The 26,656-nt window shown below is 38.9% G+C and overlaps 1 protein-coding gene across 4 annotated transcripts in view; it reads right to left on the reverse strand.

The window, feature by feature from the left end:
* The window catches only part of LOC126356310 (ribonucleases P/MRP protein subunit POP1), a 78,668-nt gene that overhangs the window by 32,976 nt on the left and 19,036 nt on the right, over positions 1–26,656 (reverse strand). For 2 of the 4 annotated variants that reach the window (XM_050007262.1, XM_050007261.1), the window contains exons 4-5: positions 15,412–15,654; positions 14,054–15,086 (exon numbers count right to left, since the gene is read on the reverse strand). In XM_050007262.1, the coding sequence (XP_049863219.1) occupies positions 14,054–15,086; positions 15,412–15,654 (1,276 nt within the window). Of the gene's footprint in view, positions 1–14,053; positions 15,087–15,411; positions 15,655–25,653; positions 26,056–26,656 lie in introns of all 4 variants that reach the window. The other 2 variants (XM_050007263.1, XM_050007264.1) reach the window with 2 other exon arrangements.

Raw genomic sequence — 26,656 nt, forward strand, 5'->3', positions numbered from 1 at the left:
CTTTCACTACTACACTTCCTCACTGCCGTACAAAAAGTTCAAACCAAACACAAAACTCAATGCAGAATGGTCACTCCTTTGTTATAAACAGAAGAGCACTGGATAAGTGTTGCCAACACGCATAGTTTACAACTAGAAATTCAGTGATGCAAAATATGCCGAATGTTGAAAAATTTTTTTTAACACTTTACACAAAAAATATATCCACTGTGTTGACACTGACTACTAACATATTAGCCAAACACTATTTCATGTAATTCTAAAAAGTTTTCGGAGGGGCTTTGTGGGTACATAATTCGTTAAACCTTGTAAAAATGCAATTTTTTACAATTTTTGTAATAAACAGTTACGAAATACAGGTAGCTGGAGCAGAGAAGATACTGTTTATAGTTACAACAGTAGTATTTGGTAATATGACAGAAAAGGTAGCATTCTGTGACCTTCTAAATTAGAAAAAAAAGTGGAAAAATAACTTAAATTTCGTATTCTTGTCTTAAATTTACAAGTTACAGGAAGCCAATAAGTGTGGGGGTGTCAATTAAATTTCAGCACACTAAGAGGCAGCTTTAAAGCAAAACATCTGCCAGGTCTCCAGTACTTTTGGTTTATTAGTTATATTTTTGTTTTTTTCTCTATAGTTTTAAGAGTTATTTACAAAATAGACATATTTCAAAGGGCCTTACTAATTACAAATATTAAGATAAAACGAAAATATTTTATTTCTTAATACTTCTGATACAGAGGTCTAACATATATTTTTTCCCAGAAAATTCACAACTGTATGATTTGAGACAAGATGCCTCTATGGATCCCAAACACTCATGCAGTAGTCAAGAATGGGTCACATGAGCATGGATCCCAAACACTCATGCAGCAGTCAAGAATGGGTCACATGAGCATGGATCCCAAACACTCATGCAGCAGTCAAGAATGGGTCACATGAGCATCCTATATGCCGTCTCCTTTACAGGTGAACCACTCTTTCCTAAGATTCTCCCAATAAACCAAATTTGATCATTCACCTTCGCTACCACAGTTCTCACATTGCTTTGCAACATTACGCCCAGATATTTAAATGACTTGACTGTGTCAAGCAGGACACTGGTAACACTGTATCTGAACACTGCAGGTTTGATCTTCCTATTCATCTGCATCAATTTACATTTTTCCACATTTAGGGCTACCTGCTATTCACCACACCAACAGGAAATTTTGTCTAAGTCGTCTTGTATCTTCCTACAGTCACTCAACTTCGACAACTTACATACATGATGGCAGCATCAGCAAACAACCGCAGATGGCTGCCCACCTTGTCCGCCAGATCATTTATGTGTATAGAGAACACAGCAGTCCTACCATGCTTCCCGGGGCACTCCTAACGATATCCTTGTCTCTGATGAACACTTGCTGTTGAGAACAACATACTGGGTTCTATTACGTAAGAAGTCTTAGCACCACTGACAAATCAGTGAACTTATGCCATATGCTCATACCTTTGTTAACAGATGGACAAAAGCTTATCAGTCTCAAGAAAGTTTATTATAGTCAAACTCAGAATAAGCTCAATATTCTGCAGCAAACAGAAGTTAGGAATATTGGTCTGCAATTTTGAGGATCATTCTCTTACCTTTCTTATACAATGGAGTCACCTGCACTTTTTTCCAGTCACTGGGACTTTGTGCTTGGCGAGCGATTCACAATAAATGTAAGCTAGGTAAGCGGCCAATGCACTAGAGTACTCTTTGTAAAATCAAACTGGGATTCCATCAGGGCCTGGTGATTTATTTGCATTCAAATCTTTCAGTTGTTTCTCTACGCCAGGTACTACTGTCACTATGTTGTCCACAACGGAGTCTGCCCAATGGTCAAATGATTGTACGTTTGTACAATTCTCCTGTGTGAACAATTTCTTGAATGTGAAATTTTAAACTTCGGCTTTTGTTTTGTAATCTTTAACAGCCACATCAGACTGGTCAACAAGGGTCTGAATGGAAGCTTTACACCCGTTTAGTGATTTTATGTAAGACCAGAATTTCTCGGGTTCTCTACCAGATCTTTTGCTAAGGTGTGATGTTGGTAGTTGTATGCTTCTCCCATAATCTTGTCACAGACACGAATGTCTACTAACCTTCACTTATCATTTGCACGTTCCCTTTTGAACCAAGAGTGCAACAGCCTCTGCTTCCTCAGCATCGACCAAGTTTCGTTATTAAACCATGGTGGGTCTTTCCCACCTTTTATCCAGTTACTACACACTTAACTCTCCAGACCATGATTTACAATCTGCTCAAACTTTGCCCATGATTCCTCTACATCCATCGTACTGGCACTAACTAATGTCAATTAACTATCTAAGTGAGATGCTAGTAACTGCTTATCTACTCTATCTAGCATAAACACTCTCCAAGCCTTCTTGACTGATGTTCACACATTCCCCTGTATTCTCACATGCAGCTTTATTTTGTACATCAATAATATGTAATTTTACAATGGTTTGTAGACAAATAATGAGGACAGGAGGAGGGGGGGGGCAGTTATCTACCTGCTTTTGTGCATCAGTATACATAAAACATGAAGTCAATTCAAAATACACTAAGAAACATTGTTAAAATGTTATTAAAAGCACACTAACTTCTTTAACTTCTTGAGCTTCGTCATTCCAGAATTCATTTAGATAAGGTGGTAGCCTGCTTTATATCACATTCAAAAGATTATCTTAAGCGACTCTCAGCACCATAATGCATTATTATACTTGGATACCATATGAAGGAAGGAAAATTAGGATCTAATGTCTCATCTACATTATAAGCATTAGAGATGAAGCTTCCTACAATTCTATGGCAATGTCAAATGAGGTGAACTTCACCAAAAAGTTCAAAAAAACATTTTATGTTAAACAACTACACACTGGTGATAAAAATTCTTCTATTTTAGTTATAGTATTTACTGTTCAAAGGCTCTTAATTTGTGGGAATGGATAAATGTAAACTATATCGAACCTCTTTCTGAATGATAATTGTTTTCAGGTGAGCTTTTCTTTAACTTTTTTAATGAGCTAAAACTTTTATTCATGTGGCAGACATAAAACAACTTCTGTGTCTAGGTCATATACACCAATCTCTCAGAATGACAACTAGTGTAACAACAAAAGTTAATTATTATATTTACGTATTTGTAGACACATAAATAAAACTTTGGACATTTTCAGCGGAATATGTATGAAACTGATCATCTTAGAAATCTGGAGTGAAGTTGACTGCTTTTTCTAGCGGGGTTCTTTTACGAACATACATTCGTAAATGCAGCAATGTCAGCTAATGAACACAACAGTATGACACAATGGATGCAGCAACAATTTTCTATAAGAGTCTAGGCCTGGCCTCAGAAGGTCATTGTTGCAAATGCCCATGGGCTAACTTATGAATTTGTCACGTAGGCCACAGTTCTGTTCATTGCTTCATACACTTGACATCAAAAGAGTTGTCAGTGTGAAAGTGCCCGCATCTCGTGGTCGTGCGGTAGCTTTCTCGCTTCCCACGCCCGGGTTCCCGGGTTCGATTCCCGGCGGGGTCAGGGATTTTCTCTGCCTCGTGATGGCTGGATGTTGTGTGATGTCCTTAGGTTAGTTAGGTTTAAGTAGTTCTAAGTTCTACGGGACTGATGACCATAGATGTTAAGTCCCATAGTGCTCAGAGCCAGTGTGAAAGTGTCATGTGTGTACAAAGGTAAAACAGGTGAACTGAAGGAGGGTGGATGTTGTAGAACTGTCTCTCACAGAAATTTTAATTGGAGAAATCAGCATTAATAAGGCTGAGTGTGTAAAATTCCAAAAGGAACCCTGATAAACATGATTCATGATAAAACACAATGTGGGCAGCCAGTTTTTAGTGCTAAAAAAGAAAAGGGTGTACTGATGGAACTTCTCGGTAGTACAAACTGGGGAGATCTGCTTTCTACCATGAATCTTCAATATATAGCTACGACAGTCCGTGACAGAAGATGTGTTAAATCAAAATTTACAAATAAATTTCCGGGTCCTGACTAGGCAATAAGCTTCATGTCCCAACACACCAATCAAATTTGTGTTGACTTACTAACAAAATAAAAAGGACTAGAGTTGGTGTGCATCATTCTACATGTCAGATTTCCATGACAAACTTGCACAACCACTGGATAGAGCAAGCCCTACTTTTAACTATGATAAGAGCAACTTAACTGATCAATCTGGGAAAATGAAACTTATTTTCAGAAAAAGGGTCAAATACTCTGACAGAGAACCTTATTTTCAGAAAAAGTGTCAAACACTCGGACAATGTACTTATGTCAACGGAAATAACCAATTTTTGAAATTATAGTGTGATTGAATAGACATAAAACTTCTCACAAGCAGCAGCAGCAGCAGAAGAAGAAGAAGAGAACACATATAAATGTATTTAAATTAACAAGATTTCAGACCCAGTGGCTCCTCCTCCTCCTCCTGGCAGAGGGTTGAAGGGAAAGAATGGGGATGAAAGAAAAGGACTGGTGAGGTTTAGAAAATGGGGAGAGTTCGTAAAAGTCAAACAGTTTAAAAAGGAAAGGCTGGTTGTTGGAGACTGCAACAGTCAAGATATGAAAACCTGAGAGCTTAAAGCAGGAAGACAAGGTAATATACAAAACAGAGATTACTGATAAAACATTGTGCATGAGTTAATAAGAGTGGAAAGCTAAGTGCATAAAGTGTGGTAGAGGTGGGGAAAAATTGACAGTTCTGAAAATAAAATATACTGAAAATAACTGGTTATAGGTTCCACCCTTTACGCAAAACACAGTGTTTTCTTGTCACCCAAGCATGTTCTCGCTCATCTATGTCATCATTAGTGGGTCTTGTTCATTGAAGAACTGTAAAAAGTGAACATATTTTAGGTTATAACTGATCTAGCAAAATGAGGTGTAAGCACTGTCTTTAGGCTTCATTTTGTTAGATCAGTAATAACCTAAAATATGTTCACTTTTTACTGATTTTCAATAAACAGAACCCACCAGTGGTAGCACAGAGGTGCCGATCTACGGTTTGGGTAACAAGAAAAAAATAGCTTTTTTACCTAACCAATGGAACCTACAACCAATAATTTTAACTGCACACAAGGAAAAAAATACATGAGCTGCAAATCCGAAAGATGAAGGTACAGAAAACTAAAAGGGAGTGAACAAAGGAATAGTTACAGAGAAGAAATGCCAATAACAAAGACATTAATGTAAATTGAGGCCAGTTGGGTGGCGAGAATCAAGAACATGTTGTAACACTAGTTCCCACCTGAGGAGTTCTGAGAAACTGGTGTCCGGAGGAAGAATCCAGATGGCACTTATGGTGAAACAGGCACCAAGGTCCTGTCTTGTCATGTTGGAGAGCATGCTCTGAAACAAGATATTGTGTGTTGCCGGTATACAGCCTCTGCCTATGTCCATTCACCCTACCTGATAATTTAGTGGTAGTCGTGCCAATGTAAAAGGTCAAACAGTATTTGCATAATGGCTGGTACACAACTTTTATCATTTCACAGGTAACTCTCCCTTTGATAGTATATACATGGTGTACATGAAGTCCGGGAACACTTTAATGCACAAGAACCAAACATTGTACAGATATCATACATATATCACTTTGAAGAGAAACCCTGAAACCTTTTTTTTTCATGTATACTGCCACAGCGTGGTTTGGTAATTTGCCGACAGTCAGCGCTAGTCACGAACATGATGGTCATGCTACAGAAGAGGATAGCTGTTTCATGAAATGGCTCCCGTGATCACGAGGTCTCACTCCATGTGACTTTTTCCTGTGGGGACACATTAAAGATCTGGTGTATGTACCGCCTCTACCACATGATGTAGCAAAGATCCTGGAGAGAATACTAGAAGCGACTGCCACAGTCAACGGTGCCATGCTGGAATGGGTATGGCAAGAATTTAATTACCGTATTGATGTCCTCCGGGTCACTCATGGTTCGCACATTGAATGTTTGGGATGGGGGGGGGGGGGGGGAAGGGGGGGGGGGGGGGAACTTTCAGAGCTTCTCTTGAAAATGCAATATGTATGACATGTGTACCATGTTTAGTTCTTGTCCAATAAATAATTGAAAGCATTCCCAGACTTTATGTACAACCTGTATTTTGCCTGGCGTGTGGACGGTCACAGGGGTTGGAGCCATGGGGTAGGGAAATGGGTGGAGAAGGAGCATAGGATCTGACAAGCATAATGCAGAGATTTGGGGGGGGGGGGGGGGGCAGCAAAAAAGCTGCTCTAGGTGCGGTGCACAAAATGTTGTACAGAATGGACCTCATTTCAGGGCATTATTTTAGAAGTTAGAGCCTTGTCGAAGAAGCTGCTTTTTTCCCATAAATAACTTTTTTGTGTCATACATGCCACTTTTATGGTGTGAAACTCTTGTGTACTCATTACCTCTTCTTAATTCTGTCTGTTCTCACAATTTTTGTAGGAATTTTTATGATTTTTCCTTGTTTTCTTTTTCATCGCTCCAACTATCTCTGACGCTCCAATCCTCCTTTCTTTTCATGATAAATCCCATCAATATTACATTCGTTCCTACTGAAAACATGCTTTTACACTATCTAAACTGAGGTCCCACACACTGTTTCTTGAAACCTGATTATCTATGGGAGTTACTAACCAAGGCCTAACACTGAAAGACCCAGTTTCTGGATGCAAACCTACTTTACATCAGCCCCTTTTACAGTTTCAAATACAGCTGTCTCTTGCACCTACCCAGCTAATCAGTGACCTGTATGTCTCATGTGAAAATCTCCACTCCAGCAGACTTACATCCTTCTATAAAATCCTGCAGTTATCTTCCCCTCGTGTTTCCTTGGATGGTGTTGTCCACCAAACCAGCTTCAAACTGTACCAACAGGGCAGACTTCATCTCAAAAAGTTCACACACCTTCTCCTAATCTACCTCAACAGTAGTGCTTCCCTTCCCTTCCTCGCTAAACAGCCACACCATCAACAACCACTCCTCATCTACAAACCGAGCTTGGCCTACCTTCTTAACATCCCCCCGTCTTCACCGCTGTCTCCCAGAGCAATGACAACTCTGGATCACAAGAACCCGTCACAATGGTACTGTGATCTCAACCTCTCATCTAATGCACTCTCCCCTCCTGAATTACCTGTGTTATCCAAGGGTCTCACTTTCAGCCCTACATCTGTATTTAATCATGCTGCTTTGGTGAAACACCCACTTTCCTTCACACATAATGTCAGCTCACTTAGCAACATAATCCCATAACCTTTCCAACAGCAAACCTGAATTAACCCTGCCTTGAACAGTTCAAACCACTATTCCTACATGATCCACACCAATATCTGAAAATCACCCCTTACAAGTCTTCCAAGAATTCCTTACATCCAGCATTGCTTCAAATCCCTTCCTCAGGTCCCTACAACATGACTCTAAACTGTTGTCTGCAGAACTACAAGCCCTTTGACCCATAAAGGCTGATGACTCCATCACTACGCTCCAGCGGACAAGGGTCTACCTACCACTGTGAAACATGACAGACGAGAGTATGTAAGCACAGGTCTACACCAACTGCCTGACACCTCTACATACAGCATATGTCATCAAGATCCCATCCCTGTGACATGAAGTAACTTCCAGTGACATGAAGTAATTTCCAGTCCGTCCTTAAAACCTCAGGCCCCTCACAACTAACACCTCAATCAGGGTGTATACGTGGACGAGGAAAAAAAATTTCCGGATTTTTCCTGGAGGTCCCGGTTAAAAGTACACTTCCTCCCAGATGAAAAGAAACTTTTTCTGTGTTAAGTGAGAGTATACTTTTCCTCAGAACTGTAAAAGTTATCAGTCTTTTGAATGGTTATGGTTTTATACACCAGTGTAGAATTTCCCAGCAATTTAGCAAAAGAAACTCAGGTAAAAAAACACATTTTGGGAAGTTCTCTGATTTGCAGCAATATATACACTGTATTTTCATATTACGAAAGTATAAATTCGAATTCCGCCAAACACCGCATGTTACTTTCCGAAGCATTGAAATCGAGATTGCGATGCCCTTTTGTAAGCCAGTCATAGCTCACGCCACGTGATCTCGCCAACCGATAACAGTGGATATTCAGAACATAGGACACGTGATGTAGTCAGCCAATAGCAACATCACTGTTAAGTAGTGTGAACACACAAATAGGTAAAGTTAATGGTTTAGATTAATATACGTAGTGTTGCCACAAGAAAAGAAAAGCTTTCACATATAACTTGCCCCTTTTTTTGCACGTATTACACTTTAATATCCATCACACAAATGTGCCAGTAAAATTTTTAAGAACAACATAAATGTCAGATCTACAGGGCTCAAAATTATTCTAAATCATCGTAATCAACGAGCTGATTTTTAAATGAGAGTCAAACGCTCAGTTCTCACACACAGTTCATCTTGTGTAAAAGGAAATTTACTTTGAAAGAAACGGTTTTCAAACTATCATTCGCAATATTTTTCTGTGATCTGTTAGAAATAGGTTCATTTCAGTAGTTGCCAGAGAGCGCCAGATAACCAGCATCACCACACTTGCGCAGCTATGCAGGAAGCCGTTATGTTCATATGTGTAAAACATTAAAAGATCTTACATAATGCCATAAAAGAAACAAGACATTAGAGGATACTCCAAGAGCACGGGAATTTCATGCCCCATACAAAAATGCATAATTCGGCTGAAAGTGCACATTCGTATGTCCAGATTCGTACCAGTACTGTATTATCTCATGTCTGGTTCTTTATTATGGCATAATGCCACGTGTGCTAGAAGATGAAAACGTGCACTTGAAATCCAGCGAACAGTTGAAACTAGCCAATAGTGTGGAATTATACATTCCGTTTCGAATAAATTGGTAATAAATTGGCTGGTTCAGCAGAAAAGATAAGTAAAAACCAAATTTCTTTAGCAAATCGACAGAAATAACTTCATTGTTCTGCAATGCGATTAATGCTTGACTGTCAGAAAGGGGAAATAAAATCAAACCTGAAACTAATAACATATTTTTGCCTTCCGTAAGTATGTAATTCACTTGATAGTTCCCGGTCACAGAAATCAGTTTTTACAGTCATGGACTTTGCGGCTGGTTTCGGTGGAGGTTCAAGTCCTCCCTCGGGCATGGGTTTGTGTGTGTCTGTCTTTAGGATAATTTAGGTTAAGTAGTGTGTAAGCTTAGGGGCTGATGACCTTAGCAGTTAAGTCCCATAAGATTTCACACACATTTGAACATTTTTGAACAAATCAGTTTGGTTTTCATTTGATGTGAGAGCAATAAACGAAAAGGAAATAGCAAACGTAAACATGGGTCACGTGAGACACCCACTTCAGACTGCTCAGTAGATCTGCACCGGATGTAAAATATTTCCGAACCGGGGCAATACTGATCTGCACCGGATCTACGATATTCCAGAACCGGGGCAATGGGACAATTCTAGATAGTGCCGCCCCCCCCCCCCCCCCCCCCCAAGCATTTGAGGTAGGACACCAAATAACTCAAACGTGTAACATTTTGTAATGGGTGCCATCAAACTATATTCAATTTCCTGTGGTGCCTCTCCTGCTCCCAATCGGCCAGTTTGACAACCTGCAGCTGTTTAAAAAAAAAAAAAAAAAAAAAAAAAAAAAAAAAAAAAAAAAAAAAAAACTCACAACAAATACTGGATGGAATTATTTTTAAGTGGGAGAACAGGAACTCTTCACAAAATTTGCACTCTTCATTGCCTATTAGCTAATAACTTGATGTTTTGTGTGACATAAAATTAAATATAGGATACATAAAACTAGTAAAGACAACAGACCAGCAAGACAGTACACATTTCTACAATCTTTAAGTCCTAGCATTGCTTTTCTCACTAACCTTAGTGCAGTTTTACATAGCGTGCTTTTCTTCTGGGAAAGAATCCACTAGCTCATCAAAGTTCGTTAAAGCTTTTGCTACATGAAAAAACCGAATGCTGTTGTCTAATACTGAAAAAGCTATTAATACTTATGAATAGTACCCAAGACTGATGTGCTTTCTCGATCTGATTACGTGTATTTTGTCACTGTCTGATAGATTACACGAAATAGGTCTGCATTATATTGCAGCAATTGTAACACACACTGCCACTGTTTTGGCACAAATGGTCATTTTTATAACACAACAGAATATAATCACGAAGTACCAATATCAAATACTTAAGTTTCACGTTAGGAAATAGTTTCACATTTCATTCATACAGTCTAGCTTCTGAAGCATAAGATTGAAATGTCGTATTACAAATTTTTATATAAATTTGGAATCATCATATTCTTCCACAATTTGTGTGATGGGCATAGCCAGGGACTGTATACTAGCAACATACAATATCTTGTTGCAGAACATGATGCTCTACAACATGACAGTCGTGACTTCAGTGCCTGTTTGACCAGGTACCATCTAGATTCTTCCCCCAGATATCAATTTCTGAGAACTCCACAGGGGAACTGTCCTTGGTTCTCGCCACCCACCTGGCCTTAATTTACATTTATTTCTTTGGTCTTGGCATTTCTACTCTGTCACTATTCTTTTCTTCACTGCCTTTTAGTTTTCTGTATCTTTTACTTTCTGACATGTCTATTTCTCCCCACCCCTCACCCCAACGCCCACCTCCACCACAAATTTTGCACTTATCTTTCCGCTCTTATTAACTCATGCATGATGTTTTGTCAGTAATCTCTGTATTTCATATTACCCTATCTTCCAGCTTTAAGCTCTCAGGTTAATCTCAAATCTCAACTGTTGAAGTCCCCAACAACCAGTCTTTCCTTCTCCCTCCCGTCTATAGTGTTTCCCCTGACTCGTGGTTCTGGGCAACTTTTCTAAAGTCTCCTCATTTCCCAAACCTCACCAGTCCTTTCCCTTCACCCCTATTCCTTACCCTTGAACCCTCTGCCAGAAGATGGAGCCACTGGTTCTGAATGCTTGCTCATTTAAGTGCTTTTATATGTGTGTTCTCCTGCTGTGCTTGGCGAGTAAATATTTTTATCAATCCAATGACATGGACTAGTAGTAATCCAGTTCAAAGAGTTATGTAACCACTAAGATGTGCAATTCAGAAACATGTTGTGTATAATGCAGCCCAACATGTGATTGTTGGTGTGATGGAGGGCCAAAAGATGCCCCATTTTGCACAAAACAATGCTATTCAAAATGGTTGCATTACAATTGTACCACACATGGATGGTTTAACTCTTCCACTTTTAGTGATTGGTTCCAGAAAGTATTTTGCCTGACATTTCTTGTCCTTAAACTTTCTTTGTATGTTAGTCTGAAATTAGTAACAAAATTTTGTTTTTGCCAGATTTATTTTTCAGTTTCTGATACAGTTTAAGAACAATTAAAGTCCAAGAGCAGGGTTTTCCAAACTGTGTTCCACACAACACTGATGTTTCCAGAATGAGATTTTCACTCTGCAGCGGAGTGTGCGCTGATATGAAAGTTCCTGGCAGATTAAAACTGTGTGCCGGACCGAGAATTGAACTCTGGACCTTTGCCTTTCGTGGGCAAGTGCTCTACCATCTGACCTACCCAAGCACGACTCATGTCCCGTCCTCACACCTTTCTTCCAGGAGGGCTAGTTCTGCAAGGTTCGCTGGAGAGTTTCTGTGAAGTTTCGAAGGTAGGAGACAAGGTACTGGCAGAACGAAAGCTGTGAGGACGGGACATGAGTCATGATTGGGTAGCTCAGATGGTACAGCACTTGCCCGCAAAAGGCAAAGGTCCCGAGTTCGAGACTCAGTCCAGCACACAGTTTTAATCTGCCAGGAAGTTTCAACACTGACGTTCTGTGGGAAGTGAGTAAGTGCTCCGCAAAAAACTATTAATAAGATGGCTTTTTTCGATATTCTGACATTAGTAATTTTTTTTTAATTGCGTTAGGATTATGATTTTTGTGTTGTTAGTTATGATTCGAAATTGAAGTAATCACTGAATACAACAAATTTTTCTCCTTTTTAAATATAATTAACCTTTAAAATAACAACAAGGTGTTCCATCAGAGTACCAGGATTGTGAAAGTGCACCATAAGAGCAAAAAAGTTTGGGAACTCCTACCCCAGAGTCATAAACAATCCACATGTATCACATAACAGATAATCAATAAAATTTACCCCCAGATAGGGTGATGTTGGCCAAAAACAGGTTGCATTTTTCCTGATCTGTAAGAGCAAAAGGTAATAAAGACAAAAAAAAATTTCAGTACAGCTGAATACCCATCCCCTGACAGAAAAACCAATATATTGATTTTATTGACTTCAGAAATATTTAAATTTAAAGTTCAAAATAAGTCAACTTCACCTCGTTCAATGGTACTCCAAATGCAGTTTGAATTTGCAGGAAGTGACTCCATAATTTTAAAATTAAATAACATGGAAACAAAGATTGAGAGAAGAAAGCAAAAAATATTACGTTTATTGCGAACACTCTACAACTTTTTACAACAGTTTTGAAATAGTTACAAAAGCTATCAACAGATGCCATTATATGCTACTATGCAAGTCGTCTCCGCAAATAATTCGCAGGCAAGTGGTCCCAAAAATACTGCACTGCTCTGACTAGATAATAGCTGGTGAAAATGAATAATAAAATTTAGCATCACATCTTGCAGTGCCTCAAGAGAAATGGATTCAGATGCCCCAAAAATTCAGTCTCATCCAGCGTGGTGTGATAGCTCCGAAAGGCAGTGCCTTTCAATATGACTCACAAAGAGTGATCACAAGAAGTCAGACAGTGTGAATACAGAGCTCAATGCTGCCTGCACCAATAAATTTGGTATCATCCCATTTAATGACTATGCCCCAAGTACTTCATCAATAAAGCGGAATAGATGTTCAGTGCAATATTGTCGACTTCCACCTCACATGAACCTCCCTCTCTCTCTTTGATCTTCCAATGCTATGTGGTACAAATTGTTCCAAAATTGCAATTCAGTGTTCTTTACTTACCAATTATCACATAAAAATGGGCTGAAAATGCCTTTGCTGCATACCACTGCCCAAACAGTAATAATATGAGAATGTTGTGATTCACACAAACGGGGATTTTCCGAACCCCAAAATTGCCACTTTTGTTTATTCATGAATCCATTCAGGTGGAAGTGTGCTTCATCCATGAATCATGAAATCCTTCATTATCAATCACTGTGAGAATCTGGTTCACAAAATCAGTCTTTTGTCAAATAGCGAATGAGGGTATGACCAAAGGCTTTGCATTTTGAATGGAAACAGGTGTATACCGTTCCTCTGTACTGTATGTGTGATGGAATGACTTCAAACAAGTCTCTGCTGCCATTCTTTGGACATATTTCCTTGGAGGCTGCTGAGTAAGTCCAGAAATGGTGGCAACATTTTCAGGAGCAGCTACAGTTGGCCTGGGGTCAACATAACTGACTGGATTTAGCAATGGGCATCCAAATGGTCTTTTGCACTGGCTCCATCCGGAACATGAAACCATGTTTGAAAACTGCATCTTATTGCCATAATACTGTCTTCTACCCTTTGATGTTCCGGTACCAGAAATACATGTCATTGAAATGAAGTATACGATTTCAACCTCTTCCTTCAGAACTTTAACGTCTTTTCAAGTTTCAACAGTGGATCTGATCACTCTGGATTTCACAGTACTATTTACAGACACGACATACTGTGATTAAAGTGCCCCTACAGTAATCATGAAAGCATATCTTTCGTTGAATTCTTTGTTTTCCAGTTATTTAATTTCAAAATCACGGAGTCCTTTGTTGGGCACTGTGTCTAAGATTTATAGTTAAATATACAAAAAACACATTCTTATGATCTGATAAAACTTAAGCTTGTTAAGTGTCACTAGAGCAACGCATCACAGTTGCAAACAATGACACTCCTGCCTTTGAGCTGCTCTACTGGGACTAAATACTCTGGTTTCATAGAAAGTGCTTTCCATCTCTCTCAATATAGCTAATACATGTTTAAAATTGTTTGTAATTGAGCTAAATCTTGCTTACTCACCATCACTATCTGGATTACATTTCATCCGTTTAGCAGGCAAATATCGCCGTGGGTCTGTCACGATCAATGCCAGCACTGAATGAGGAGGAAGCTGTGCAGGTGATGCTGCTCCTTTCAAAGTTTCCCAGAGCTGCTTTTGTATCTTCACACATTCTAAACTGTACGTATCACTGCAAATATCATGCCACCATTCACAGTCGTAAATTGCACTTTGTTCACACTCCCTACTGTCCTTTGCACGTTCATCCACCTCCATATTGTCATCGTAACTGATAACGCACTTGGTCATATCAGACTGATCTTCAAAAGACTCAACTGACATTGGCCCCGTGTTCACATTACTAGTACTAATTCCAGCCACTAGATTTTCCGTAACAAAAGGGACTCTGGTATAACTGGTTGTGGTCATGCTAACAACGTGTAATGCATCTTGAAGAATGGAATGAGACAATGGCCCTGTCAAACTAAATCTGTTCAATGTATCCTTAAGAAAAGTCATTTTAACATGTCCACTACTGCTTTCAAATTTACGTGCTCTATTATAAAGTGCAACCTTTGAACCTATCTTTTCTATTTCCACCTTTTTTTCTGATCCCTTACGTTTGTGCTTGATGCTGCCAGCAGATGTTTCACTATGCACAGCATTTCCACCAAAAGCAGATGGAATTGTTTCAGTTATGTCCATATTACTTTCAACAAAATTAAATGTATCTATCAGTTCATCACAAAATTCTTCATAAAATGCTGGATGGATCCACAACCAGAGTGTTCTTTCATCAAGTTCTTCACTTGTCGCATCCTTGCCTTCAGAACTTACTATCTTTGAAGGTCTCCAAAGAAAACTAATGTTACCTATAGCACCATATGGATAAGACTTTTTTCTGAATACTGTGATATTGCCTTCTCTGCTCCCACTAATATAAACTTTAGCCGAAAATGTCAGACCACATGCTTTGTCTGTGTGTTGCTTCAGACCATCAATTATTTCATCCAAAGGGCCACATAATTCGATGCAACAATAATATGAAACGTCCTAAACAAACACACAAAAAAAGATTAATTCACACAATAGTTCACTCTGATCCCTAAATCTTAATCTAACAAAGTCAATTCAAGGACAAGGATAAGTAAACCTCATAGTGCAGATTCAAAGTAACAAATTAAAAGTTATTCAGTTTCTCAATTATACAAAAAATTAATTTACCACTGCAAAAATAAATTTGTTTTTTTATCTTAAACTATCTTTGCTGATGGAATAGGAAACTGGTATTCGTATGTCTCACTTGCTCTCATATGTTACACATGTGGAAGGAAAATCTTCAAAAACTGATTAACAAACCACTCAAAAGTTGAAGTACCTGCAGTAGGCAGTGATTAGCTGAAGCACGGTAGCATGCTCGAAAACTTTTATCGTTTGGAAAATTGGGCAATTTATAGCCCCATTTCTGAATCATGTGGAATCTCTTTGCATGCCAAATATGAGTTTCCAGCCATATAAATTTTCGTTGACGTCTATTGTATTCTTGCAACAGATTACTAGGTCTCCGTCTATATTTTCGACTTGGTCTCTTAGATTTCAATGGCAAGCCACTCTTTTCCATCTGCAAAGAAAAATATTGTTTTAATACCAACACACGTTGTTGTTGTTGTTGTTGTTGTCGTCTTCAGTCCTGAGGCTGGTTTGATGCACCTCTCCATGCTACTCTATCCTGTGCAAGCCTCTTCATCTCCCAGTACCTACTGCAGCCTACATCCTTCTGAATCTGCTTAGTGTAGTCATCTCTTGGTCTCCCTCTACGATTTTTACCCTCCACGCTGCCCTCCAATACTAAATTGGTGATCCCTTGATGCCTCAGAACATGTCCTACCAACCGATCCCTTCTTCTAGTCAAGTTGTGCCACAAACTCCTCTTCTACCCATTCTATTCAATATCTCCTCATTAGTTATGTGATCTACCCATCTAATCTTCAGCATTCTTCTGTAGCACCACATTTCGAAAGCTTCTATTCTCTTCTTGTCTAAACTATTTATTGCCCATGTTTCACTTCCATACATGGCTACACTCCATACAAATACTTTCAGAAACAACTTCATGAGACTTAAATCAATACTCAATGTTAACAAATTTCTCTTCGTCAGAAACGCTTTCCTTGCCATTGCCAGTCTACATTTTATATCCTCTATACTTTGACCATCATCAGTTATTTTGCTCCCCAAATAGCAAAACTCCTTTACTGCTTTAAGTGTCTCACTTCCTAATCTAATTCCCTCAGCATCACCCGACTTAATTTGACAACATTCCATTGGCCTCGTTTTGCTTTTGTTGATGTTCATCTAACACATAGCTGATACTAAATTCTTAAAACATTCCCTGCGACCCCTCCCACCATGTGTCCCAGTGCAACTCTCTCCATCCAACTGGCATGAGTTTCGGTGATTTCCCAAGATTGCGGAAGCGATTATTATGTCAAATTCTAAGCTGCAGAAGGCTCAAAGGAATATATTTATTTACCATGAGATAAATAATTCAATGTGTTATTGCTTCTTTTTGACCCCCTGGTGACCTCATGATACTTTTTCGTGCTGGTTTTCAATTGCTTGGCTCACCCTATGTCCTGATTGTTGTACTGCGCTCTTTTAGCGCAACAGATCACTTATAGTTGTTCATTACAATACACACACACCATCATTTGTTAGTGTTTGCTGACAAGAAAAACACACACACTGCCACTTGTTATTGTGAGCAACCACGAATATTTGCTTTAAGGTATGTCATGAAATACTGATTAAGGTTATGAGATGTAAATGGAAATGAGCCTTTGGCATCATTGGCCGGGAGGCCCCTTACGGGGTATGTCTGGCCGCCTTGGTGCAGGTCTTATTACATTTGATGCCACATTGGGCGGCCTGGCGCACGGGATGGGGATGACATGATGATGAAGACAACACAATACACAGTCCCTGAGTGGAGAAAACCCCTGACCCAGCCAGGAAAGGTTATGAGATGACTGACTATCTTCTACAATAATTATGGTTGGCCACCAGTTGTAAAGATGTTTCATAGAATGTTTAGCTAAAAATGGATCCATCTACTTCTTGGCAGCAACGAAACAAAGACACTGAAAACCATTAGATGAGGGGGGACTACCCAACTATATAAACTACTACCTAAATAAAAGTGATTCTAGTGACTCTCCTGCATATGACAATGATCCAGCTTACAATCCCCAAGATTCAAGATCCTCTCGTGTTCTGATGAGGTTCTTGATACTGTATGTAATTCCAATAATGGTAATGAAAAAGGTATCCCAATTTAGAAACTAACTGGGCACAGAAAAGCAAGAGCAATTTTAAATTAAGATTCAGAAGTTAACATTTCCACGCACTTTGACAACCCTTCTGACCTTTACTAAATGTTGGTAACACAAGACATATTTAACAATATGATGTTGGAAACAAACAGATGTGCAGCACAAAAAATGTCCAGAATGTCAGGTAAAAGAAGATCTCAACTAGCCAATTGGGTTGACACTTCTGAGGAAGAAATGCACAAATTTATTGGCATAATGGTAATTATGGGGTTAAAAGAGGTCCCAGAAATTTCACTTTACTGGCCAAAGAATCCACTGTACAAAATAAAGTTATAAAAGCCACTATGCCCCATGATCGATTTCTGGCATTATTATCTTGCCGGCATTTTGTTGATAATGATGCCCTAGAAATGTAAATGACAGGACTTACATAATACAGCTGTTAGTTGAACATCTGCAGAGTAACTTTATAAACACTCTAAACCCTGGAAGAGATGTGGTAATTGATGAAGCTAAGATTCCTTGGAGAGGAAGATTGATTTTTGGCCAGAATACTTCCAACAAGTCTAACAAGTATGCTGTAAAATTTTACAAAATTTGTACAGAGGAAGGGTACGCTTCTACCTTGCATATTTATTGAGTGAAAGATGACAAACTGCAAGGTGAAGGTCACTTTGAGGCTATCACTATGAGAATGTGCGACACCTTTTTGGGAAAGGTCACGTTCTTTATCAAGAGAATTTCTATAAATGCATTTCTCTAGCGCATTAGTTGTTAGATAGAATTACGCTTCTCTGTGGAATAATTCATTCAAATGGAACAGAACTTCCCAAGGATAATGTGGAGAAGCAGCTTAAAAAGAGGGAAGTATGTGGAGCAGAGAACAATAATGGAGTCAAAATTTTTAACTGGGTGGATATACGGAGAGTTCTAATGATTTCAATGGTTCCTGGATGTTTCAGAGAACACTGGGAGAAAAAACAGAAAACGAGAGGTTATAATGAAAGCAAAGATAAAAAGAGGCATTGCTCTCAGTGATCAGATGTCTTTGTATTATTCACCATGGACCTCTACAGTAAGCACTTGGATTCTGCACAGTAAAAAGAGCACTTCGAGGAGAAAAATGTCATTTCAAAGAGACAATTGCCTTGTATTTATGTTGATATGCTACCTGTGCCACACCTCCGTCAAGAAAGCAAGTCCATACTTTGGGAAAAATTGGGGGCACTGCACATTGTGCTACAAAAGGATTTTCACTCAGGAAGGCAAAACGGCAGCAGACAACAAAACCAAGAAAGTTACAACCTTCTGCGATGATGGCGCTGGACAACCTAAATTGTGCATCAGTTGCCTCAATGAAAACCACATCCAGTAACAACTTTTTAAGGTTGCAAATGGTGCAAAGGTTATGTTAACCAGTATTTTCTGTATTGTTTGTATACTTTGTTTGTGTGTTTTGCAAATAAATTTGTAGGGCAAAATGAATTTCAAAAATAAAATACCAAGAGACAATAAAATCAAGTATGGCGTTTAAAGATTGCAATTCTTAAAGAATGCCAAGTTTATGTGAAAACGATTTTTTTGTATTGTTTTCTGTAGGATATGTATGTATTTATCGAATAAAGCAGTATGGTAAAAATGTCCAACAAAAAAAAAAAACATTGTTTCGGTATCATTTCGGGGTCTAGCTGGCCACTAAAGCAGCCGTTTATGCAGTGATATGTCCCCTTTTTTATAGTTAGCTTGCTAAGCCACTACATGGTGAAGTGACATCATCTTACAATCGTACAATTACACTTGCACCATTTGGGATACCAATGACCTGAACTGCATTTCTGCGAAGTTTTTGGCTGGTCACCTGTTGGCCAATATGCAATATAGGTGAGACATCAAATTTTTCTCAGTAGGGAATGTGTTAACGCTTAGAAATGCAGTACCAAAATTGTAACCATTTTTAATCCTTAGGCAAAGAGTGTCTTACAATGCCATTTCTTCCATTATCCTATCTTGGTTCCCCTTTTGTTTCAGAGATACAGATTTTATTATTATGAGTATAAAATTCATATAGGGGAACAATAACTCCAAAGCAAATCCAGGAACTGTCATTTCCATTAGATGTGAATACAATGGTACTGGAAGTGAGCAGCAAATGCCTACAGCTAACCTGACTCCAGATGTCACATGTTTTTGCTCCTGTGGAACCATTCAGCAAGACGCTAATGACAGTATGAGCAGTGGACAAGCTTGCTGGCACCTAAAATGCATACCAGGGGCTGTATCACCCTCGAAGATGATACTGTGTTCACCTGTATCCGTATGAAATTAACACAGGTAGTGGCAGTTTACCTTTGTTAAGTCCACGCAAATGGTTGTGAGTGACGGTTCATTGTAGGTTCACTAGCCAGTCACCGCCCACTTCACACTGGGGATCCCCCACACAATTAGGTACTGGCCATTCCTGGCACCAATTGTTCTGTTTGAGTGTACAGAAAACTAGCATTGCTCAAAGTCATCACAATAAAGTCAACATTGCTGAAACAAAAAATATATAGGCTATAAAACCTGCCTCACTTTTTGGTAGATGGAATATCCGCACTATGGTGCAAGGCTTCCCGGACACTTGTGGAAGCCATCATTGTACTGGATTTAGCCAGACTTAACACTGCTTTAAAAGACTCGCAGAAAAACCAGGCTACTGTGAGGGTTGAATGAAAAGTAATGCCTCCACCTTAGTTCCTTGGGTTTAGATGGGAATATTTTAATAAATCAAATGCAGAAATAATTCTTAGAATGTGATCTTTAATTACCAATATTCACTTTTCCACATAATTACCAGCCAATTGGATACATTTCTGCCAACAATGAACAAATTTTCTGAAGAGGTCATGGAAGAAGTCGACACTGTTTCCGCAACCACAGTCTCACAGTTCTCTCAACGTCTTCATCAGAAGCATAATGATGTCCCCACAGATCGTCTTTCATGATCAGGAACAGATGGAAGTCAAAGGGTGCTAAATCTGACAAATTTTAAGTCTGTGCACTTTCATTTCATAAGCCAGCATCTGGTGTACCTATCGTGCACAGATCTTCCGAATAATGTGACCCACACGTTCTTGTGAAATGCCGATTGTGCTTGCAAGTTTTCTCTGAGTAATACAACGATTGTCCTGAATCAAACTGTCGACATTTTGCTTGTGAAACTCACTGTTTACTGTCACAGGATGTCCAACTCTTTGTTTGTTGCGCAAGTCAGATGTTCCCGTCTCAACATCTTTAAACACACTCGCCCAGTGACGCACAGTATTCACATCAACACGATCACCATAAACTGCTTTCATTCTCTGATGAATCTCCTTTGAGGTGACACCTTCTACTGTCAAGAATTCAATGACTGCACTTTGCTTAAATCGCATTGGCCGACCGTCTGCACAAGGTTCCATACTTTACACTGAAACAACACAACCGTTCAACACTAAGGATTCCTGCCAACTGGAACTGTAGAGAAGAGGCTTTAGAACAATCCAGTACCTGCTACATACCAATTCTGCCAACTGTTGAAGAGTTGTGAAGAATGAGGCACTACTTTTCAGTCAACCCTCGTAGATGACGGTTCAATTCAGGAGGAAAATTACACTTTTTTTTTTCTGGAGGGTAAAGGACATTATCAGACCCAAGCAACACCGCATTGGCTTTTGCCATTCGTAATGATCTGTTACCCATCACTGAAAGCCCGCTTGGGATCTCAGAATGCATTATAACTTCGCGTCTGTTAACTAGCTGCAGGCCAATGACACTGTATATATACCAATGCTGATCTTGACTGCAGATGTAAGAGTATAGTTTACCTTGCTATATCTAACAACTGCATCCTTCTGTCAATGTTCGGTGAAAAACTTACGCAAATATCATGTCCAATGTATCACACAGTCCTTGAAAATGGAGCTGTAGCTCCAAAATGCTTTGGATGGCAATCAGAAAATAAATTTGTGACTGATAACTGAATATTATTAATCAATAATCTCTAACCTAGAAGTTACAGCCACAGCCAGCCCACAGCATAATGTCTATTAATAACTTAAAGGATCAGTTTTACAAACACGTCAGCAAAATGGTGCATGGGGAGTGCACCTTCAAGATCAACTGTGTATTCGTGGTGGCTTCAGTGCCTCTACCAGGTGTAATTCTGCTGCTTGGTCAGAGTGCCAATGGGCAATATGAATGGAAATGGTTTATGGCTGCTTGAATTTGTGCAAAGCATCAATTATGCATCACTAAAACACACTTTAAAGGCAAGATGAGGCACAAGGTTTCCTGGATGCACACTCGCTCCAAACACTAACATCAACTAGATCTCATTTTTACCAATAGGAAAGATTTCCACCATTTTCTCCACACGTGCTCCTTCCACAGAGTTGACCAGGACACTGACCATGTATTAGATTAGATTAGATTAGATTAGATACTTGTTCCATAGATCATGAATACAACACTTCGTAATGATGTGGAACGTGTCAGGTTAATGAAAGATGTCTGTACAATATATTACATTACACAAAATATTGCATGACACTAATGCTTAAGTTAGTTTTTTTTCCCTCCCTTAATTTATATCTAAAAATTCAGCCAATGAGTAGAAGGAGTTGTCATCTAGAAATTCTTTTAATTTATTTTTAAATGTTGGTTGACTATCTGTCAGGCTTTTGATGCTGTTTGGTAGGTGACCAAAGACTTTTGTGGCAGCATAATTTACCCCCCTTCTGTGCCAAAGTCAGATTTAACCCTGCATAGTGAAGATCATGCTTTCTCCTGGTGTTATAGCTATGCACACTGCTATTACTTTTGAACTGGGTAGGATTATTAACATCAAATTTCATAAGTGAATATATATACTGTGAGGATCCCTAGATCCTTAAATAGATGTCTGCAAGATGACTGTGGGTGGGCTCCAGCAATTATTCTGATTACACGTTTTTGAGCAATGAATACTTTTCTACTCAACGATGAATTACCCCAGAACATGATACCATACAAAAGCAGTGAATGAAAGTAGGCATAGTAAGCTAATTTACTGAGATTCTTATCACCAAAATTTGCAATAACCCTAATAGCATACGTAGCCGAACTCAGACGTTTCAGCAGACCATCAATGTGTTGCTTTCAGTTTAACCTCTCATCAATGGACACACCTAAAAATTTTGAAAATTCTACCTTAGCTACAGACTTCTGTTCAAAGTCTATATTTATTACTGGAGTTGTGCCATTTACTGTACGGAACTGTATATACTGTGTTTTATCAAAATTTAAAGAGAGTCCGTTTGCTGAGAACCACATAATAATTTTGCGAAAAACATCATTTACAATTCCATCACTTAGTTCTTGGTTTTTGGATGTTATTACTATACTTGTATCATCAGCAAAAAGAACTAACTTCGCATCTTCTTCATCTATATGGAATGGTAAGTCATTAATGTATATCAAGAACAGTAAAGGACCTAAGACCGAACCCTGTGGGACCCCGTGCTTGATACACCCCCCCCCCCCCCCCACTTTGAGGAATCAGCTGTTGTATTAACATTACATGAACCACTTATTTCAACTTTCTGCATTCTTCCAGTTAAGTACGAATTAAACCATTTGTGCACTGCCCCCCTCAAACCATAATGATTTAGCTTATCTAAAAGAATTCCATGATTTACACAGTCAAAGGCCTTTGAGAGATCACAAAAAATACCAATGGGTGACGTCCGGTTATTCAGAGCACTTAATATTTGATCAGTGAAAGCGTATATAGCATTTTTTGTTGAAAAGCGTTTCTGAAAACCAAACTGACATTTTGTTAGTACTTTATTTTTACATATATGGGAGGCTACTCTTGAATACATTACTTTCTCAAAATTTTTTGATAGAGCTGTCAGAAGAGAGATTGGGCGATAGTTGTTGACATCCGACGTATCCCCCTTTTTATGCAATGGTTTTACAATGGCATATTTCAGTTTATCGGGGAAAACACCCTGCTCCAAAGAGGTATTACATATGTGGCTGAGAATCCTACTTATCTGTGGGGAACAAGCTTTAAGTATCTTGCTGGAAGAGACAAAAGTTCGCTTAACACCTAAAAAGATTCACACTGCTAATAAACTACGCAGACCAAGACAATCTTTGCAAAAACTAAGGACTACATAGCAATAGAAATATCTGGTGACAGCGATTAGAAAGAAGTTGACACCGGGGACCTAAACGTACCCACTGTTGAAGACTGGCAGAAGATCAAGTCACATCTTACTGTAACGACCAACACTACATCTGGTGCTTTGAAAGCAAAATCCCAGGATTCATTCCTCAGGAATATTGATGACCTGAAACCCTTCCTTGCTTGTGTCAGTCAACTCTGAACTGGCACTCAAACCTTTACAATCCTACCCACCTGGTCTACACAAAATATGTTAACTCGATGGAGTTATAAAAGGGAAGCTCTCATGACACAAAATTTAAGTCGACATTTGCCATTTTAGTAGGTTCTGATGAGAGTATTTTGATAAAAAATGCCAGCTTGCATTATTTAAAGGTGTACAAGTAATTCTGATTAAGTGAAAGTGAAAAGAAATCACATTTAATTCATAAGTGGATCGGTGATATTTTCTCTTATATACACAAACTTTTGTTGTGCTGGTTACTTTTACTTTAGTAGTGTTATTTCTGTAATTTGACCTAGATTTCCTATCAATACAACACAAAGAGCACTTTGCTTAAATGATGCGAGTAGGAAACACTGCCAACTGTACAGATATGGCAAAATATGTTCCCAGCACTTTCAGGAAGAGGACACAGACAGAACATCAGTTTCATCATCCCATATTAAGGAAAACGCTGGATTATGAAAGTAGCCTTTTCATACCACATACTTCTCTTCTTGGCTATTTGAAATGTATAACAAAATGAAAGTTATATTAATGAGGCAAAATGTGTCAGATTACTGGATCAAGTATGCCTTTTAGACCAGAAAAATGTCTGAAAATATCTTCCAGACACACTGTTGTTGACAAAAGCATTGTAATATTTACTACTTAGGAAAACTGTTGAGTATACACAACAGTAATTAAGAACAAGAAGCAACTGGAAACAATAGTCTGCTAGCGTTTGGCCCTACTAACATGGCAGTGCTGGCTTCAAAACAATGTACAGCTTAAATATGCGGTGCCACCTCCCTATGTTATACCTTCAAGTAAGATGTAGCGTCTTGCATTGCACCTAAGTAAGTAAGTAAGAGACAGAAGCAGGCAGACAGCTTTATGTGTGAGTCGTGTCTCTCACGGCAGGTGCCCTCAGATCCAGCAGCTAACTGCAAGTAGTTTTGGCTGTGGCCAAAAGGTGTCAGCATCTTATGGACTATGAAATTATCAAGTTGTTAAAACTGTATATTTGAGAAACAAAACTGTGTTTATTGAGGTTTTCATTAATTACTGCTAATTTGTGTACTTATTAGTGGTATGAATGTGAAGTACTAAATGAATGAATATTGTTATGTCTATTAACTAAGTATACAACAATGCAAGAACTATGTACCAACAAGGTGAATCATACTCAGCAGAAATTGTAAGGAGCAACTAGCCACTTTATGGGACATAGGAAACAAGATATATTTTACAATAATTGTGTTATTTAAAGGGGAAGTTATTTTGATATATGTGGACTTTATAAACTTGTTCTCTTTATAAACTGTTCATAAAAGCCATTAAGCTGTGATTGATTAAAAACAAAAGACGCAGCTTTACACGGTTTAATACTAATAGTGGATTGGTTATCATGTATACCAGCCAATCAGAGGACAGTACATTCGCATGTATTTCATGGGTTAAGAAATTGCTCTGTGAAGTCTAAGAGTTCGGTTTGGATCTCAGCCATGATCACGTTTAGACATGGATGTAAAGAGCTCTGAATAGATGTGAAAATTATATGGAATAATGATTAAGTCTTAACTGAGAAGTCTCGCAAAGTGGGCGCGAATCTGTGAAAAAGATGAACACATGAAATTCTGATTTTAATACATAAACTCTGACTTTTGAATACCCAAACCCGCATGGCAAATTATACAAGGAGTGACTGCAAACTGAACATTTGTTGTGGTCAAATTGTGTAATATTTGAGTGTGCTTTCTGTTGCAGACAACCCGTGTTTTAATCCTTTTGGTAAAAGGTTTGGTTAATTATCGTAAGTTGACTACAGAGTCCGCCAGAAAAATTTATATACACTTTAAGGAACAAAAAGTATAACTTATGTGTTTATTTTACATTTAGTAATTGGTCACACATGTTGTACAACCTTCAGTTTAGCACATGGTTACTTTAAATGTTCAAAATGTTCACTCTGGTGGCTGCTATACACACAACAGAACAACGAGTGGTTGCTGCAACTAAATCAGTCAGTATTACAGTGGAGATCACTGCACACGTCACTGTAATCTGCTGGCAAATTTCCTCCTGCATGTGTGGCTTACGTCGACATACATTATCTTTACAGGTCTCCACAAGTAGAAGTCCATAGGTGTTAAATCTGGCAATTGTGGAGGGAACTCAATGGGCCCCCTTCGTCCAATCCAATGCTCTGGAAAACTGTCGTCCAGGAAAGCTGGTAGGGATAGGTTGTAGTGTGGCAGCACTCCGTCCTGTTGGTAGAAGACCTCTTCATCAGCTCTGTAAAGTGCATATATACCTGGCAAAATTGATGTGCATAACATTTCCAGGTACACATCTCCTGTGACAGCAGCAACAAAAAAAGGTCCTACTAAGCCCATACATGATAGTCCACACCACACATGAACCCTTGGTAGACTGGCCACTTTATCCACATAAACAAGCAGATTTTCTGGAGCCCAGTACACACTGAACTTATGCCAATTCATGGTTCCATTAAGTTCAAATTATGCCTCGTCACTGCACACTACAAACTGCCTATTGGCTTCTCTCTCGGTTTTCTTGGGCCAAAGTTCATCTGAACTAGAGCCAAGTTCACGGCCACAGACTCGGCTCCAGTTCACTACCAGCAATGGAGGGTGAAGCTTTGACAATGCCAGCCACTCGTGGTGGCAAAACGTCAGTAAAATCATCAGAAGTGCGTCGGTTGGTTGGTTGGTTGGTTGGTTGGTTGGTAGATTGGCGTTTAAGGTACCAAACAGCAAGGTCATCAGTCCCTTGTGTCAAAGGTGGTTCATTCGGATGGATTTACATCTGAGAAGAGTCATAATGATAAAAGGTTAAAAAACATAAAAGTGCAGTCGTGTTGTCAACAGTGAAA

This window comes from Schistocerca gregaria, chromosome 3, assembly GCF_023897955.1.
Source record: "Schistocerca gregaria isolate iqSchGreg1 chromosome 3, iqSchGreg1.2, whole genome shotgun sequence".
Classification (NCBI taxonomy): Eukaryota; Metazoa; Arthropoda; class Insecta; order Orthoptera; family Acrididae; genus Schistocerca; species Schistocerca gregaria.